The sequence below is a fragment of the Rhopalosiphum padi genome, chromosome 3, assembly GCF_020882245.1.
Source record: "Rhopalosiphum padi isolate XX-2018 chromosome 3, ASM2088224v1, whole genome shotgun sequence".
In the NCBI taxonomy this organism is placed as follows: Eukaryota; Metazoa; Arthropoda; class Insecta; order Hemiptera; family Aphididae; genus Rhopalosiphum; species Rhopalosiphum padi.
In genome coordinates, this window is record NC_083599.1 from 38,439,493 (window position 1) to 38,459,046 (window position 19,554).

Consider the following 19,554-nt stretch of genomic DNA (forward strand, 5'->3'; position numbering starts at 1 on the left):
TAATTTAATGTTTACCTGACATCATATTTTTGAATTATTCAATATCAAATCGAAAAAATTATGAAATTTTAAATTAATATAATACTAAACAGAATGTAATTCAGAATTTTTTTTATATATGCAAAAGCTGAATCAGAATTCCATTGAGTATTTTTATTGTATACTTTGATGTATTTCCCCCGTTTTCAATTTATGAATGTTTTATCCTTAATTGTTCATCATTATGAACTCCATTGACCATTATAAATAAATTTAATAATAACTATACAATATACACATTTAAATTATCGCCTAATACCTATACACTTACAAAGCAAGTTAACAGTTAAAACATAACTATAGAAATCTATAGCCTATAGAGTATAGGTACAGGTGTAGGAGTAATAAAAGAAATAACAAATAAACTATAATATTTGGTTAATAATATACAAGGTTACCAGTTTCACCAATAAATAATTGTTTTTTTACCATTTAGCATTACAATTCATACAATAATTCTATTGTTCTAACAAATTCAAATAATTTTGACCCATTTATTAACTTATAACATATTTAAGTTTTTCATTGTTTTTTAATGGTAATGCACTTTTAGAAGACCAGCTGTATATTCTAAATCTTAAAATAATATACAGAGTACTAATAAATTGAAATTAAAATCAATTTTGTTAAATTATTGCTAATATAAAATACATTAAAACACATTAGTGACAGAAAACACATTTAATTTGTCTTTTTTTCTTTATTTTTTCTTCGTTAATTAAATATCGATTACAATAAATGATTAAAAAAAAAACAATTAAAATGTACAATTGATTTATGGAATCAATGTAATATTTAAATGTATACAATATTATGCTTAAGTAGGTATTTAAAATCAACTATGACACTTTAAAATAATGAATGTAAAAATATCACTTTGTTTTTGTATGTTAAATATTTTTAAGTGTATTATCAATGTTAGATTACTCACATCTTTAAACTAAAATACACTTTAGTATACATAAAGTTTAATAATTAAAGAGTAAAATTATTATTAAATAAAAATATATCTTATATGTCTATACAGATATTACAAGTATATCTACATTTATATTATATAAAATTGCGTTAGAAAGAACAAATAATCAAATCATAATAAACAAAATAATTTACAATGATATTATTTAAAAATATAACTAATTTACTTTTGAAGTTTCCCTCTTTGGACATGATTTTAATTAATTTGGAAATATTTAAATATACAAAAGTACATAACATACAAAATTTAATAAAATTTGATTTACTAAAATAAATAAATGTACCAAATATACTCTATAAAATATTTATAAAATAAACATTAAATAAAATAAAAATAAAAATTAGTATTCAGAGTTGGGTAGATATATGCTTATAAAATGTCATCAATATTATTAATAGAATATATTTTACTCAATTAAAATAGATACAAGAAAATTTTAAAATTTGATTTACATAAAAAGATATAACAGCATGTAGGGCAAAAAATCAGGGTTCACTTGAACTAGTGTTACATTGGAATGGTAATTATTATTCATGTTAACTAAGTCTTAGTAACTATGAAGTTTAAAATGTATCAAGATTTTAAATTTAATAGAATTTGCACAAATTAAAACCAGGGCGAAATAAAAATAGATTTTAAGTTAGTAAAAGCTTTCCATAAGAATGTAGGAAAAATTAAACTCAGGTCTTACATTTTTTGATATTCTTTGGTAGTTCCATAAATACTTACATTTTTATTTTAACAGAAATAATTATAATTATTTTCATATAATTTATAAATTATCATGGTTACAATAAATATATTTGACTAGATAAATTATGATCATGATTTTATTTCATTAAAAACTACCCTGTACTTAAAATTTACTAAAAAATTGTATTTTATTTTTTAAATTACTTTTAAAATGTATTGCTATGCCTTATGCCCAACTCTGATGATATTTTATTGACTGACTAATTCTAGTTGACTAATTTAATTGACTAATGATGACTTTTGTTTTTATGATAAAACACTGTTATTGTCAGTATTTACACCACCATTCCCTGTGCTACTATGTTGAACTTGTTGATGATGGTTTTGAACACTTCCGCCACTAGATGCGACAGGTGTTAATCCCGTGCCACCATCCATGAGTGAATCAAAATTCAATACTACTACACCAGTTGAGCCATTTTCAGATATTTTTTTATTATTACCAAAATTACCATTGTTAAGTTGCAATAAAGTAGTGGGCCGTCTTCTATGAGACTGTTGCATTACAGAAGTAGGAATAATATTTATGGAATCCTTTGAATCAATTTCAGTTTGTATAATAGAATTATCTTCATGCTTTATTATAATATCATCAACATTATTACTATCATTATCACTGATCACTATGTTTGTACTAATATTTTGTTGTAATGGAATTCCCTTAATTGATGATAAATGATTACTTAATACAATGGGTTTTGTTTCAGAAATTTCATTTGAATCTAATATTGTAGCTTGATTTACAGATGTAATGGAATTTGACAACTGTACATTGTTCATATTTACAGCACATTTGTGCTGTGCTAACATCTGTTGTAAATCTGTTTTTTGTTGACGAAGGCCTTCAATTTCAACTTGCAATCTCATCCTTTTATCTTCTAACTGTCCAGTTTCCTAAACAAACATAAAATATGATAAAGTTAATAAAGGGTATACAATACAATACCATTATAAATGTATAGAAAAAGTTATTTTTAAGCCAAAAATAGTTGACGGTGGAAAATATACCTATCATAGAAATAGAAATATTTTAGGAATCTGAAAATGAACATAATAATCACTATTAAAAATGTTCTTATAAATAACAGGGATATCACACATACTCGTATATTACTTATTGATGTTTCTAGTTTGTCAATATGAAAACGAATAAACTCAAACAATTAAACATTTTAGATGGAACTATGGTTGTATTTCCATTTTATTACTTTCAAAATAAAAACATTGAAAAATGTTGAATATTAAATTATGTTTTTATAATATTTTAAACATGAATTAAGTTTCAATATTAACTTAGAACCAAACTGTTTCCATTTTAACTTTACATAAAAAATAAACAAGATTTGTCATATTTAAAACATAATATTTTGAAGTATACCTCTAAAAGTTCATTTGTATGATCCATTCTGCGTTTACGACAACGAGCTGCCGCCAGCTTATTACGTTCTCTTCGGACCTGGCGACGTTGTTCTTCTTCAGCTGACATCTAGAAAATAAAAAGCAAAAATAAATAATCTAATTGCACAAAATATAAAATGAAGCTATGAAATGTTTTTTAAAAAAAATACCTAATATTATGTTATAACCAAATAATATAAGCAATATAATTTAAAAAATTAAATAAATAAAATTTTAACTCACCGTTTTATTGTCTTTATTATTTGTACGACGGCCACCTCCTGAACTGGCTGTATTATTCTTGAATTCACTTTTAATACTATTCTTTGAATTTGATTTGTTATTTTTAGTATTTTGTTTGCGTGTCATTTTACCAGAAGTTGTATCACTACTATCTGTTCCATCATCAGCAGCAGAATCATAATCATCATCACCTTCTTCATCATCTGTAAATTGTCGTTTTGTTACACTACGGGCTCTATTCTGAGGCCTTTGGGTAACTACAACTCCTTGCCAGTGTGAAGATGATGCTGAAGTAGATGAACCTTTTGCACTAAATATAGAGCTTGCACCAGAACTGTTATTATTTAATAAAATTGTTGAACCTATGTAAAGAAAAATGTATTAGTTCACTAATAAATGAAGTAATTATTAACGAATATAAATAAAATATTTTTGTGAGATCATTTACCTGATGATTGTTGAGCACTAGGGTTACTGGAATTGATTTGCAATACTAGTGGTGGCACAAAACCAGCCTGCCTTGATGCAGCCGTTGAAAAAGAATTATTATACTCATTACGCTGTTGTTGGTTTAAACTATTTGGATGGTTTTGTACATTATTTAGATTAATATGTTGATTATTAAGGCTTTGAAGACTAATTGTTTGATTGCTTAAATTCTGTATAGTAACATGTTCTTGTAAATCAGTACGATCTGAAGCTCCTAAAGTTGATGTGTTTATAGTAGAACACGAAGACGACACAAGGTGATGCAGGTCGGATGCTGCTGTTGCAAAATTTTCAGGTGGACCAGGTGACAAACTAGCTATATCAGCAGCTATGGTACGAAGTGTAGTTGGTGTTAAAGTTGGTGTTGTACGTGTAGGTATACCACCACAATTGAGACCATCCAACTAGAAAAAAAAAATTATTTTTATTTAAAAGATAATATAACAAAAGTAGTATAAATTACACATGTGTTTGTTTATGCTAATTACTAATTATTGGTGTAATGCAATTAATTTATATTATACACAACTGAATTTAGAAATCAAATTTAAGCCACAATTTTATACTCTAACAAAATCATGGTAAGCAATGTTTTATTCAAATTTTGTTAAATAATTCTGTACCCAAATCTAATTAAATAAAACTTCTTTATTTCCATTAAAAAAATATCATTTACAATTTAAATGTATTGTTATCCTTATTAATATCATTTATTTAAGTAATTAAAATATTATACAAATAGGTACCTACTCAATAATTTAATATCTCAATTTTGAAGTTTAGAAGATTTAAACTCATTATGTTTATTGTTTGTGCACGGGGATATAAAGATATATATTGTTAAGTCTTTTTATTATTATGGGGGGTTTTTTTTTAAATTAATTATATAGTAATTATTTATCTAACCATTTTAAAAATTTTAAACAACTGAAATTTAAGGTTAATTTTGAGTATTTATACTTAAATAGTTAAATATGTTTTAAAAGGAGGAAAATAAAAATAAGTATATCCATTAAAAAAAAAAGATTTTATAGATTACTGGTTCTGATAAGATGAAAATTGCGTAGTTAATACTGTGCTGCAATTACAGATATACTATATATAGATAAAATATATTTTTCCCTATTATATAAAACAACCGGTGTAAATAATTCAAATATGATTAAAAGTTGATAATATTTAGAGTTTTCAGTTATCTATTTGTTTTACAACTATATTATACTAATAAAATATATAGGTGACATTTTAAAATAAGTATTTAAAAATCATGACATTTTTTAACCATGATTTTTTGATAAAGGACATTATACTATTTATTAATTTTTTAATTTCCGAAAAATGTATATTTTTCGAATTTAATATTACTGATAAATAGTAAAATTCCTACTCACCTAAATCACTTATAATTTTCGAAAAAATATATTACCCAAACACACTATTAGTCACAAATCATAATAAACAAATATATTATACTTATTATATATATACCTACTAGTTACTAACTATGATAGGTAACCTACCTATCGATATAATATCATGTTTACTATAAATTAACGAAACTTAGAGAGGGTAGGAAAATGTATTTAATGTTTTTATTAAATTATTCTTAGTTATATATACGCATAGGCGTAACTAGGGGGGCGGCTTGGGTGGGCTTCAGCCAGTTCAGCCTCCCCAGAATTTTTAGGTAAATGTATTTACTTATAAACATATTAGTATTAAATTTATTTTTACCTACAATATAAAAAAAATATAATGTTTCATATAAACGAATAATTATTCAAGTCAGTTGTAAATATCAATAGAAACAATAAATAATAATCTAATTAAATTAAAATTGCTATAAAACATTTTTAGGAATCTAGCCTAACTTAAAATACTAGTTACGCCTATGTATATGAAATGTCACTATGAATTCAAATTCAATATACGCGATAAATTGTACTTTATTCAACTTAATGCCCCCCCCCCCCGTGTGCGGGACTATTACACTATTACAGCTTTATGTTCCCGGTCTTTGTTGGCGAACACGTGAACCGCTTTAACAGTAATACAATAAATAATTTCAGCATTTAAAACTTATTATATCAACCTTTTGCAAGTCGCTAAAGAATGAAGACGTCGTGGAGGGTGGCCGTTTGGTCGTGTCATCGTTTAGCGTAGTATAAATGCTGTAGCTGGCGTCCAACTGCATGATTTGCCAGCTACAAGTGCACAAGCCTACAGGGTCCAGACAATCGCGGCAAACGGACGAGCTCGAATCGTTGTAGATATCAGACGAAGGTACCATTTGCGCGGGTTGAAGCATAATATTGTCAAAAACTGATCGACAGATATCCGTGTCCGTTCTTCGATCGTCAAGTAAACACAGTACGCAAACACACACGTGTCGCAAGGTAAATTATTATCGGCAAACGCTGTCAAATATGACGGACGGAGAAACCGCGTTACGATCGCGCACACCAGTGTCGATGCGGAAGACGATAAAGCTACGGCGGTCGACTGTTGAGATGAGAGTACACTGAATGACTGAAAACTTCGCGCGTAGTATAAGTATAGTGTTATCGTTGCTACGCGGCGGGTGGAGAAGACGGATGCAGGCAAAACGAGATACTTCGGACGGAGTGGGAAAACCGTAAAGTGGGCTTGTACGACGGCGACATTTCACGAACCGTTGAGGGGGCACATACGCACAGTATATAGGTGGTGGCGGTGTACCGGTGAATGGAACTTTGCGTACACACTACCACCACTATAACACCGATGTATATTCAACGGTACCGCCGCCGATGACGCGCCCAGTAAATCGGGACAACCGCAACTGCATGACTCACCGGCAAACGGATTTACGTCACGACGACACGATCCGCGATCGCTCGTCATCTTGTTCCGCAGATACGCGCATTAACATATATTATATTATATATATAATATATATTGTTATTATTATTTTAAAATACGGGTATTCGAAGCCACGAACTCACGCATAGTCGGCAACAATATTTTTTTCCCCAATATCCTCGGAATCGTGTATGAGTCAGTACTCAATGCCTCAGTGGTAGATAATTATTAGTATTATATGAGTATACATAATAGTAATGCGTATGCAATACCACCGCGAGTAGCGTACACGATAAACCAGTAGTAAGAATAATGATAATAACACGATCAACAATAAATTTAATAGTTTAAAATTTAAGTACATAATATTAATATAATATTATATACATACATTTTTTTAAATGATTACACAACACTATTAATTTTATACTTACATAACAATATGTAACTTTATTTTTGATCAGTTTTTTTTAAATCACGTACGCGAAATACGTATAGGTACTCGTATGTGCCTATAAAATTCATAACATGGTTCGTTTTATAATATCGTTAGGACTGATCGAATTTTAACGGACACGGGACAATACACTATTTTGATAAGTCTTTTAATAATATATATATTTATCAAGTTTAACATTACTGCAATAGTGCAATAGTTACCAATAGTTTAAGACTTTTTTATTCGTGTTCATACATAGACTTTCGATCTATTTAAATTTAAATTATTATACTCAAAATGTTGAGCCTGTAATTTCGGATAAAATATAAGGATTTAGGATCATATGACAATAAGTATAAGTCAGTCATTAAAAATATTTTGATATTTCCTATTTGTTAGTATTTTGTTTAAAATATACGAACAAAAAAAAATACCGGAGGAAACATTCAAACATGATGTGATTAACCTTATTAACTTAGTGATTATCTATAGAATATTGGAAGTGACTCAAGAGTCATGAGTGGAGGTTAATAAACTTAATTAGAGAAGTTGATGCAGTAGCTTTATTATTTATATGAATAAAGTATATTTAGGTATATATTATACTTTTACTAAAAATTATAATTAAATATATGGAGGATTAATTTCATATTTGGGATTTTGGGAGGACTTACTCTCAGAATCTCGGAAACAAGTCCTGCAGATAAGGTATTTGAAAAATTAAACGTCTTGTAACTTTGTAAGTATTAGTATACAAATTATGACATAAATTTAAAAGGTAATAAAACATTGAGAGTAGGTACTCTTGGGTGTCTGGAAAAAATAACGAAAATTATTGGAGGTTTCTATCATCAATACGTATGAAGGAAACTAAATATCAACTAAACAAAATATAATAAACTTCAATCATTTCAACATCTATAAATAACAAAAAAAAGAAGCTAAAACATTTTGAAAATTATATTATTCCTAGTAAATGCTTAAACAAAAATATTTAATAAATATTTCAAATCTAAATTATACAGTTAATCATTTTTGAATTATAATAAAAAAAAAAATCAATTTTATCTAGAACAGGTGTTACGTCTTTTTTCCCAGTTATTTTGAAAAGCAAGTATGAAGTAGTAAAAAAATTCTACATACGTTTGACATACCCTCTCCAACCAAAGTTCCAACTAGAACAAATTTCTAATATAAAAATTACCTCCAAAGTTTAAAATTTAAGTTTTTTTACTGACGTATAAGGTTAAAAAACAATGAAAAAAATACACTTCATTGTAAAATCAATAAATTTATCGCTTCGCTCAAAATCTAAGATATAATCACGGTAAGATTTTTATCAACATCTTGAAATTTTAAAAGTAATAGTTATATAATAATTAAAAACGAGTAAACGAATATTTAATTATGATTTCATTTAAAACAAAAATTAAGTCAAAAATACTATTTTTAATATGTAAAAACATCAATTGTATTGTAAATTTGTTCTTATAAACTAATATAAACCTATTAATTAAAAACAACAATTGATTATTTTCATGTACATTGTATACTTTGGATTATGTTATCGAATAATTTCTAGTATAAATATATAATAATAATATAATAAATTGTGGGTACCTATTTGATATATAACAGTATCGGCTCAACATAGTTAAAAATATATTTAAATATTATCAAAATATATGTAATTAATTAGAGTTACCAATCCATAGCTTTTTTGTATTATGTTGATTATTTAATGTGAGACATTATCGTAATTTTGTTAATTAGTTTATCATAATTTATGACCAATGATAAAGTTATCTCTTCGCAGTGAAAATACCAATTTACTGAATATATATATATATATACTTTTATATTAAAACAATATCATGAACTCGTGACTTAATTGTTAAAATAGTAATAAAATGTAATATACATGAACACACAAAATTAATTTGTTAAGAAAATATTCAAACATTTAAACATATAACTATAATTTTCCTAGGTTCAACAAATAGGTAGGTGGTAAAAATTAAATATCAATCATTTTTATATTCTGGCCAAAAATAATGTTCTATAAACTTTTGTGTATTGATCTTCAAACAAATATGAAATAAATTAAAACTAAATATTATTGTAATAATAAAATGTACGTAGTGAAATATATATAATATATTTTTAATAATTTAGAGCTAATAAAATAAATTAAAATTAAAATAAGTACTTAATAATATAATAAACAAATTATCGTTAATTTTGCAATTACATATTATATTATATTACTAATATCGGGTGTGTTATGTATGCTTATATAGCCGGGTACCAAATTATGATGTTTTAAATTAAATTTTATATTTTAGTTAAACGCTTTTTTGTAAATTTATGAAAAACACAACTAATATAGAACTTAAGACTCTCAGCAAAAGATAACAAAAGACATAAAAATACTTTCTTATAATACATATAAGAATTATGTTTTTAGTTAAAGATTGTACTATTTAATCAACTTGAGTAAATAAAAAAAATTATGGTACATTTTCAAAGTTTTAATTACTGGCATGTAAAAGCATCAGATATTACAAAGCGTTAATCTACCAATCTAAATCATGTTTTATTTAGTATTTATGTCTTCGAAATAAAGCTGTTTACACACTACACGTCTTAGACGTTGCGTATACGTTTTAAAAACGATGCTTTTAAACGCCGAAAAATAAAACTATATGATTTGCATACGAGCGTTACATTATTGCGGAACGGTACGTGTTCGGCAGCGGTCGACACTTCTAAACGCGCGTGTTTAATTTTAGGTGGTAAAACGCTCAAAAAAGAAACATTTTAATGCATTTTGTGACGTTAATGTTTACTCATGGGTAATTAAAAACAAGAAATATAAATGCTTAATAGAACACAGATTTTTTAACTATGTCAACAATGAACATACTAGTAATGAATTAACAAAACTAAGTACCATAATCAATAATATAAGGTATTCCGGGTATTCGAACAATTCAGGAAATTCACAAATTGGTTGAAATAACCAACAATAAAATTTATATTAACAAAATAAGTAATAAGATTTCCTTAAAATTCCTTTGATAATTTATGACTTGGGAGCAAATTTTTAAGGAATAAAAATAAAAAATATGTAACTAAAAGTTTTTTTTAATATGTTAATTTTTAAAATTTTAATTTTATAAAAAACAAAAATCATGAAGAGAAAAATAAACTAATAATAATTATTAGTTACTAGAGCAGTATATTGTACAACTTATATGGTGATATCAAAAATTGTTACCAATCTTATCTAATTTATTACAACATTAACTCTAATACGATTAACGACATATTAAACATATATCTGACAGAATAATGATTTATGATAATTGTCAATATACTAGTGATAGTTAAATATAAATATAATACAAGACTCATGCATTACAATAATGCAGTCCCTATTTTTTGTAAATTTCGCTATTACACACTTTACCATTTTTTTTTTTTTTTTTTTAGCATATCTAGACAAACATCTTCTAAGGGTTAAAACTAGTAAATATAAAATTTTTCGTCTACTTGTCATTTGCTACTGTACACAAAAATGAGGACTGCGATAATGTGTATTTTTTAAATTTCAACTTCAGTATCTTTTCTGATAAGAAAGTGAATCTAGTAGTCCCCTTTTCCCTTTTTTTAATTTTATTTGTAAATGTATGAGGGGGGGGGGGGGTATAAAAAAATTATTTTACCATTTCTGATATTTTTCCGAACAATTGGTAGAAATAATAGAATAATTAAATTAAATTTTAAATTTAAAATTTTTTTTTCGGTTTTTGACAAAATCGATTTTCTTTTTTATAGCATTGATTTAAACACGAATACATACTAGACATTTCTGAATTTCTCCAATATTTAATTATGTGTTTTCATTTTCTAGGTACAAGGTACAATTACAAAATATTTTGACTCGGAGATATTTATAATTATCTGAATTTCGTCTATTTTTAAGTGCTGATAAAAATATTTATGTTCTGTTAAAAAGCTAGAAAAATGAAAACAAAATCCTACACAAGTCGTTCTAGAGAAACCTAAAAATATTAAAAAATATAGGCACAATGTGATTTTTTATAAGCATTTGAAATTAAAGTTATGATAAAATCCAACAATTTATTAAAAAAGGTACAAATTATTTTGTAGCTATAACAATTTATAAAATATTATTATATAGTTAAAGCTTAAAAATTTAATTCGAGGATCCTCATAAATAGTTCTTACTGATACCCAAAAATATTTTTCTAATGACGTTAATTTAAAATGTTAATTTCTTTTGACGAAATTAAATAATTAAACAAAAAATAACTTATGGTTCAAAAATATTATTTGTGGGGAGACTTGAGAATTTAAACGTTTACACATAATTTATATTAGTATTAAATATATATACTATTAAAATAATTAATAATTTAATAAATGTGATATTTTTGGCAATAATTAATTCAACCTACTGAATTAATAAGTAATACAACTTTGATTGTAGAGATATGAATTACTATAGTAGCGATATAAATGTAAAATATATACCATAGTAGTATGTAATAACTAATAATTCTGACAAACCGTCTCTGCTCAGAATCGATTTTCGTACGCAACGATATATTATCAAATTTAAAATTTAAATTTAACATATCCATTATTACAATGACCAAATCAATGTTGAGACGCACTCAATACTTATTTTACAACAGAGCAGTTAACTACTTGTTCACTTTTTTAATAGTAATTCTATAATGAAAAAATGAAAATATTTGTTAATTAAGTAGACGTCCTTTTTATTTATTTTAAATTCATATTAAGATTAAAACAATAAAATAAATCATATATATTATAATAAGTAATAAAAAATTAACTTAATTTAAGTCTAAGATATCGAGTTAGTTTCAGAAGAAATTTTTGATAAAATAAATTACATTTTTTATTTAAAAATACTACAAGCAGTCTTTCTGCAATAACAATAAAACAATAAATCGAAATAAGATACAACGTATAATTAATTTTTAAAGTTTTACATAAAATCTACTAAATAAATTTGATAGAAACAGTTATGTCAGAGTAGAGTGGTCAGTTAAACTCATAGAGAAAGTTTTTGTGATACCCATTAGCCAGTGGCATTGGTGACGGGAAATACCATTATGACGAATTCATTATTGACGTCATGCGACTTCTCTCCCACCAATATCAGTATTTCGTAAATTTAAATAATATAACTACTTATATTAACATTACAGGGTCAACTTTGTATTATGTTTTTAAAAGAATATTTAAATTTTAAATTAATAAACAAAAAAATAGTTAACCACATATTTTTGAAATTAAATTCAACTATTTAATACTAAGAAATTACTTAAAATACTACGGATTATATTATTATAGCGTTTATTTTTAAGAGGATATCAGCACACTATTTGTTTTTTCTCTCTGACCCAAACACAATAGCATTGAAAAAACTTTTATATTTTTTTAAGTTTTGAATAAGCTTAGAGCGAAATCACCTTAAACACAAAATGTATAGAAAATAATATTTTTGATATAATGACACATTATCATTTTATCTAAATATGATTTCTAAAAAAATGAATAGATAATAGGTATTAATTAAAATGTACTAATTATTTTTGTTTTTTAATTCATATTTAAAATAACCCGCCCCCTTAACGGGTATTTTACATTTATTTTTGAAATATTTAAATTTAAATATAGAAATTGTCTTACAAATTTTAATTATTTAAAATAATAATTACGTTAAGGGCAAATCAACGTTAATATTATGTTATCAGTATTTTAGTTTTCTTTTTTTTTTGATTTTCAATAACTCAAGTTAAAAGTATTAAGCCCCCCCCCATAAAAAAATCCTGGCTGTGTCTCTGCCCAGAGCTAACCTTAGGCAGGGGACAGCGAAGCTCCTGCCCTCGACTTCGCATTAATAAAAATGAAATTTTGAGGTCTTGTCTGAAAAAATTTACCTCCACCTTAAAGCCCGCTTTGAGTAAACCACAAAGTTTATTTAAAACAATAGCAAGATAGGTAATACAACTAAGAAATTATAATTAATAACATTTTTGACTAATTTAATATTTTCTTTTAAAACGCAATTTTTTTTCTAACACATTTATTATTTATTTTTAAAATTTTTAGGTATGTTATAAATAATCATTTTAAAACTTCTATTTCAAATATTGTGTTAAATAAATACATGTTAACCCAAGCAGTGGTGGTTTATATCGATAAGATATTTGGACCAATAGACTGCTGCTGGTGGGCAATGGGATGTTCATATAAATAATAATTGTTGTATAATTCTGCATATGGCCGTAGAGAAAAATATATTAAATAATATTGATGTTTAAGACATTATTAATAATATTAAAAATAAAAGTATATTTATAGATATTTATATTATTAGATAAACCCTTGTATTAATACATATTTTATAGTATACATAGTTATGAATATACATAATTTTTTTATTTAATATTATATTCTGTTTTTATTTAGTTAAAAATATAACAAGGAAAAATACATTTTTAGGGCTGATCAAATAATTTTCACCTTGAATTTTTTTAGTAATAGTCCTCCAATTTACACATTTAAAAAATAATATATTAACAGTAAGTTGACTTGTTAATTAAAAAAATTTTCATTATAATGTTTTAAATATATATTGTAAATGATACAACAAATAGCTATTAATTAAATTAAATATTTAAAAAAATATTAAAGAATAAAATAAGAGTAAATTAGTAAGATTTAAGATATTTAATTAGCAACAAGCAGTGTTGGTCTGAACCACCTGGCTACCCGGTGATCGCTGGGGGCCCTTCGATATTTTTCAATATTAGGGGCCCATAGCCAATCGTAAACGTAATAAAAAAATATGTATGTGTTTAAAATTCTAATTGGATACAACTCTTATAAATATGTAAACATTGAATATAGATAAATGGTAATTATTGTGGTCTGGTGATAAGGATAAACGCAGTATTTAGCTTGATTACTTGTCTACGGGATAAATTCTTTTTGAACTTACAACCAAAACGGGTTTATTTAATGCACTGTAAATAGCATTAAAATATGTTCTTATACTCCCGTGCACACGAGTTAAGTGTGAACGAGTGTTTTCAAAACTAAAAATTTTAAAAACAAAACTTAGATCTTCATTAAGCCTGCAATATTTGGATCCTTTAACTTGTTTATTTGTTGAAGATGATATAATTCAATTTATAAACAAAGATAAAATTATTGATATGTTAGGATTGTCAAGCAATGAATTAAAAAAATTACTTTTTAATAATTTAATTATTTAATGTTAATTTTTAATTCAAATTTTGTATTTTATTTGTAAAATTGTTAAGTAACAATGTTGGTTTACATTTTTATATTTATAATTATATTGACAAAGGCATTGAAAAAAACGACCTAATTATTAATTATATATAAAATAGTCTTAATATTTTATTAAATGAAAGTTAAATTTTTTTTCGTTTAAGTTAAAATTAAGTTTGTAGGGGGGCCCATTCGAAATTAGTTAGCCAGAGGTCCAGTCATGAGCCAGACCAACACTGGCAACAAGTTTAGGATAATATAAATCAACATGTTTAATACCACCCTACAAAGAATATTAAAAGTAAACTAATTATTCTAGGATAATATATTCATTCAATATAAGTTAACTTGTACCTATGTTTTTTTTTTTTAAGAAATATTAATAAAAAATAATATACTTTCTAGTAACACTAAACATATTTAATTAAAACAATGAATATTTGTAAGCTTTTCAACAGTTTTATTTATTCATGATCAATTGATAACAACTACAATTTAATTCTAAGCACAAATAAAAACCCTAGAAATTGGAAGAAACAAAAAAATAGAGATTAATTTCATTTTCCCAATATATTTATTTAGACTTAATTTTATGAATAAAGATGAATATGTGACCAATAAAATAAATTATGCTTATTGAACTTATAAAATTTATTATTTTAATATATAATTAAATAGAAGTTAAGAAAATAAAAATGAAAATGCAGTGTTATTTAATTTCAAAATTACCTATTAACAATTTATTGAGAATTTGGTTTTTATCAATATTATATAATAATTAATAATAATTTAACATACCTATATATAATTATACTTATATAATTTGAAATATTGTTTTTCTAAACTTGAATTTATATCATACTATTTAGTACTTGATATGATTTTCTAAAATCACAAAAAAGGCCAGGAAAAGAGTCAAAGAAAAAATCATAAAAAATTATATATAGAATAAAGAACACACCAATAAAAAAAGTTATCCTTCAAGAAAACCCAGTTTTTTTTTATGTTTGATTTAAGTTGACATTTTATTTAAGTAAGACAATTTAATAAGCTAAGATTTGCTCAAATCAGTTTATGTGTCAATATTTTTATGAATAGTTTTAAAATTAAATGCAATTTATTGAAAGGTATATTCACTAAAACAGATACTTTACACCATTTTAAAATAAGTAGATATAAATACACACATAAAGATAAATTATATTACCTAACATTTATTTTATACTATATTATGACTTAGTCTTACCTACCACATTAAACTATTTTTGATAACTTTTTTAAAAGTATAATAATACAAATAATTCATTAAGCTGTGACAAATATGAACGATAAAGTAGTTTTGTTTCATTTCTAGTTTCATATATTGTTTTCTGCCATCATATAATAGTATAATTCAGCGGTTCTCAAACTGTGCACCGTGAGCACTTTTTAAGGGCACTGCAGTCTACGTAAAATTGGTTATCAATGAGTATTTTTTTTGTTCTGTCTTTTGTATTATTCACAGCAGGGCACCATGGCTAAATTGGGTCCAAAAAAAGGCACCGTGGAAAAAAAGCTTGGGAACCGCTGGTATAGTTAAATATTATATTATTAGTTTATTTTAATATAAGTTAAATAATCTATACCACTATAAATATCTTGTTAAATTTTAAAATAATTTTGTGTTCTCCATTTAATATTTATCAATCACTGATATACTGTATCAAAACTAGACAATGGTCATATAACATCATTGATTTTCTTTTTTAAATCAGTTAGGCTTACCAATTTTTAGGATATCTAATGTTTGATTACAGCTACAGCTACTGTACAGTTTATTACTACGATTCAATTACATGTTCTACTAATATTAATTTATCATTATTATAAAAAAAAAAATATTAATCAAACACTCATAACCAGCCTAAATTTGGAGTAGCCTATCAAGTTTTACTCGGTCACTCGCTAAACCAATCTGGCCCTGTTTTAAATAAATGGTATTAAGTATATTTCCATTCCTTAAGTTTATTTTTGGAATATGACTATAAGAACTCTATTTCCTTAATTTAACTGATAATAGGAATAATAATAAAAATACCTAACAAATTTTATATTTATTAAATTATAATAAACTAAAACTTATTGTATAATAAACATAATAGGTTTATTAGCATTACAATTATTTTTTTTAATATGATAATATATTTATAAGTAATATTTTAGTACATTACTTACGGCTAAAATGGTGGTAGCCACTGACGAAACAGCTAAATTATTATTACTGTGTAACGTAATTGAAGAAATAGGAATTGCAGGTGGTGGAGGAGGCAGAACAATTGAACCAGATGATGATGAAATTGTTTGATGTAACAAATTTGAAGAATTTTGTAGTTGTCGATTTGAAAACATTGTTGATGGCCTTGTAAGTTAAACTAAAATAAAAAAAAATATGTAAGATAAGTACTTATAAAATTATTTTATAGAACACAAAGTATGCTTAATTAATTTTAATAAAACAACTTCGAATAATAATTTTTTCAATAGATAAATATTAAAAAATAAAAATAAAATGATAGTGTATACTATACGTCTGTCGTTTACCTATTTACCTAATAATTGAACTATTGGAGTTATTTCTCAATTGATAACGAACGGCGATCGTGTTATCACGATAACATTTTAAATTTTAATGTTTATTTAATTATTATACATGTATTGTATTTATAAGTATTATCAATTTAAAAAAATAAATAACAGAGTTAAGGCTAGCAAATTACATTACTCTAATATAATAACATTATAATATCATGTATATCATGTACCGTGTGGCAAGTACCTACGTATTTAATATAAATAAACTCCGATACAAAATATAGGCTCAAATATTTAATCAGAAATTAAGTTCAAACACTTGTGAATGCACGGATAAGAAAAATGATTCATTCGTCAAAATAATAAGATAAGTGTATACTATACTTAAGTACGACTTTTGTCAAAAAATTGAAAAAAATAATTGCACAGTGTTGACTTACGGGCGTACTCTGGTGCCCAGCGATTTGATACCGCGTTTTGAGGCGCCGACAAAATCAAACGAGTCAGTGGTAAAAAAAATTTGACGTTCACAAAAATTTATGAAAAAAAAAAAATCTGAACCGAACAGAAAACGCGATAATAGTATTGCGCGTACGAGATGTTTTCCTGATGACTCATTGCCCGGCACTACGTAGTGGGGCAACGATTTTTTGGGTGGCAGCTGTTGTGAACGGCATTAGGATAAGTGGGGTGAGAGCGACGTGTTGGAGTGGTACAACGGGCAACGAGTATTGTTGTTGTATATAGTAGTAATAGAAATAGTATAGTAGCAGTACTAGTATAGTGGTAGTAGTAGTAGTAGTAGTAGTAGTAGTAGTAGTAGTAGTAGTAGTTGTAGTATTGATGGCTATATGCGTCATGGCCCGCGCAATAATATGACGGAGAGGAGTGACGATAAAATGACGACCAGAGGGGACGCGCGAATCTACAAAGTAGAGTATTGTATAGTCGCGTTTGTTAGCTTGTTAGCTGTAAACGAAAAATAAAATAGGTAGGCGACTACTTAAACGAGTCTGAGTCGAGTGGCCGACAATCAAAATATCGTAAAATTAAAACGTATATAATATCTAACCTAACCTACACGTGATATGTCAATAATATAATATCTATTATTTTAATTTTTAATACAATTTATTTAGTAGGTACTTTAAAGTATAACATTCAATAACCCGTGGGTATACATCACTATACTTACCCGTCTAAATTCTACATACATGATGTAAACGTATGCCCATCATAGGCCTATATGAATAATATATTATTAATATTGTTATTGTTTCTTTTGAACATGTATAAATATATAATAATATAGTAGGAACCTATTGTACATGTGTATGTATATTTGTCTCACATCTGCAATATAAAATATTACAATAATCCGTTATTATAAATTATTGTAGTTGTTGTATAATAAAGATTATACGATTTACTTGTGTTTTTGATACATTCATGATACATCTATAATAACTACCTAATAAGTAATAATCAACTTAGACACTTAGTACTTATCATACTCAATATTTTATTTAACCTAACTAAACTTTTAACATTTAAGTTAGTAAAGCTCATTACTCATTAGTTTTATTTGCTGAAGTTCCTGGTATCCGGACTCATTATTTTACCTTCGGACAAAGTCTAAGTATATATATACTTAATTACGAATCATTGTAAATATTTGAAATTTTTACCAAATGTTTATATTAGCGTTATCTATTTACGATTAAATTTTCAAAATATTTTGACCTTTCTTAAGCTATTTATAGACGATTGAAATTTTCGATTTTTTTAAGTTTTTTTTTTTAAATGACTATAAAAAATATTTGGCTTTCCAAGTTTAATACAAGGCTTATTATAAGTTGTATTTATCGTAGTAAAAAAAAAATCAAAAATCGTTAGTCACAATTTTTGTTTATAAGCATTTAAAGATAAAATGTTTACGAAATATATCAAAAAGTTGAAAATTCATAAATTTTTTGTGATTTATACTTAAGGTTAAAAAACCCAATACAAGGTTACCCATAAGTTTTCCTTCAAGTAACTGTAAAAAAAAATTCTAGCGTCAATACAGAAAAAATTTTATGAGCGTATAAAATTTAATTTTTAACGAAATTGTGTAAAACAACGATATAATATCACAATTTAAATATAGGTAATAATATAATATATCTTGCTAATTTTCCTAGATTGACAAATCAACTCCGTTCAGAATCGTTTTTCATATACAATGATACCTGTCATTGCATTCAAATTTAACACATCCATTATAGTATCCATTACATACTCTCCATCTCTACTATACAGCAGAACTATACCCACTAACCCACCTTTTTTTTATTTTATGATTTAAGGATGAACTACTTATGAGGATTCTTGTATTAAATTTTTTTGATAAATAAAATATCAATAATTGTTTAATGATAAACAATGTTTGATGTCGTCAAAA

The 19,554-nt window shown here is 25.6% G+C and overlaps 1 protein-coding gene across 3 annotated transcripts; it reads right to left on the reverse strand.

Annotated features, from left to right (window-relative positions):
• Nucleotides 1–2,009: 2,009 nt before the first annotated feature.
• LOC132924621 (transcription factor kayak) lies at nucleotides 2,010–17,814 on the reverse strand. Of its 3 annotated transcripts, none has more exons than XM_060989031.1 (6): nucleotides 17,552–17,814; nucleotides 16,755–16,951; nucleotides 3,861–4,305; nucleotides 3,413–3,774; nucleotides 3,150–3,257; nucleotides 2,010–2,665 (listed from the first exon to the last, which is right to left on the reverse strand). In XM_060989031.1, the coding sequence occupies exons 2-6, from the start codon at nucleotides 16,926–16,928 to the stop codon at nucleotides 2,018–2,020; spliced, it is 1,737 nt and encodes a 578-aa protein (XP_060845014.1). In that variant the 5' UTR covers nucleotides 16,929–16,951; nucleotides 17,552–17,814; the 3' UTR covers nucleotides 2,010–2,017. The 3 variants fall into 3 exon arrangements, with proteins under 3 accessions (XP_060845014.1, XP_060845015.1, XP_060845013.1); XM_060989032.1 differs by lacking the exon at nucleotides 17,552–17,814 and adding an exon at nucleotides 17,129–17,283; XM_060989030.1 differs by lacking the exons at nucleotides 16,755–16,951; nucleotides 17,552–17,814 and adding an exon at nucleotides 5,994–6,682.
• Between the last annotated feature and the right edge of the window lie 1,740 nt (nucleotides 17,815–19,554).

Coding starts and splice junctions, on each gene's coding strand:
- LOC132924621 (XM_060989030.1), bottom strand. CDS start 6,209: ATGCTTCAACCCGCGCAAATGGTACCTTCGTCTGATATCTACAACGAT. Junction 3,775..3,860: donor TAGTGCTCAACAATCATCAG/GTAAATGATCTC, acceptor TTCTTTACATAG/GTTCAACAATTTTATTAAAT. Junction 2,666..3,149: donor ATACAAATGAACTTTTAGAG/GTATACTTCAAA, acceptor ATGTTTGTTTAG/GAAACTGGACAGTTAGAAGA.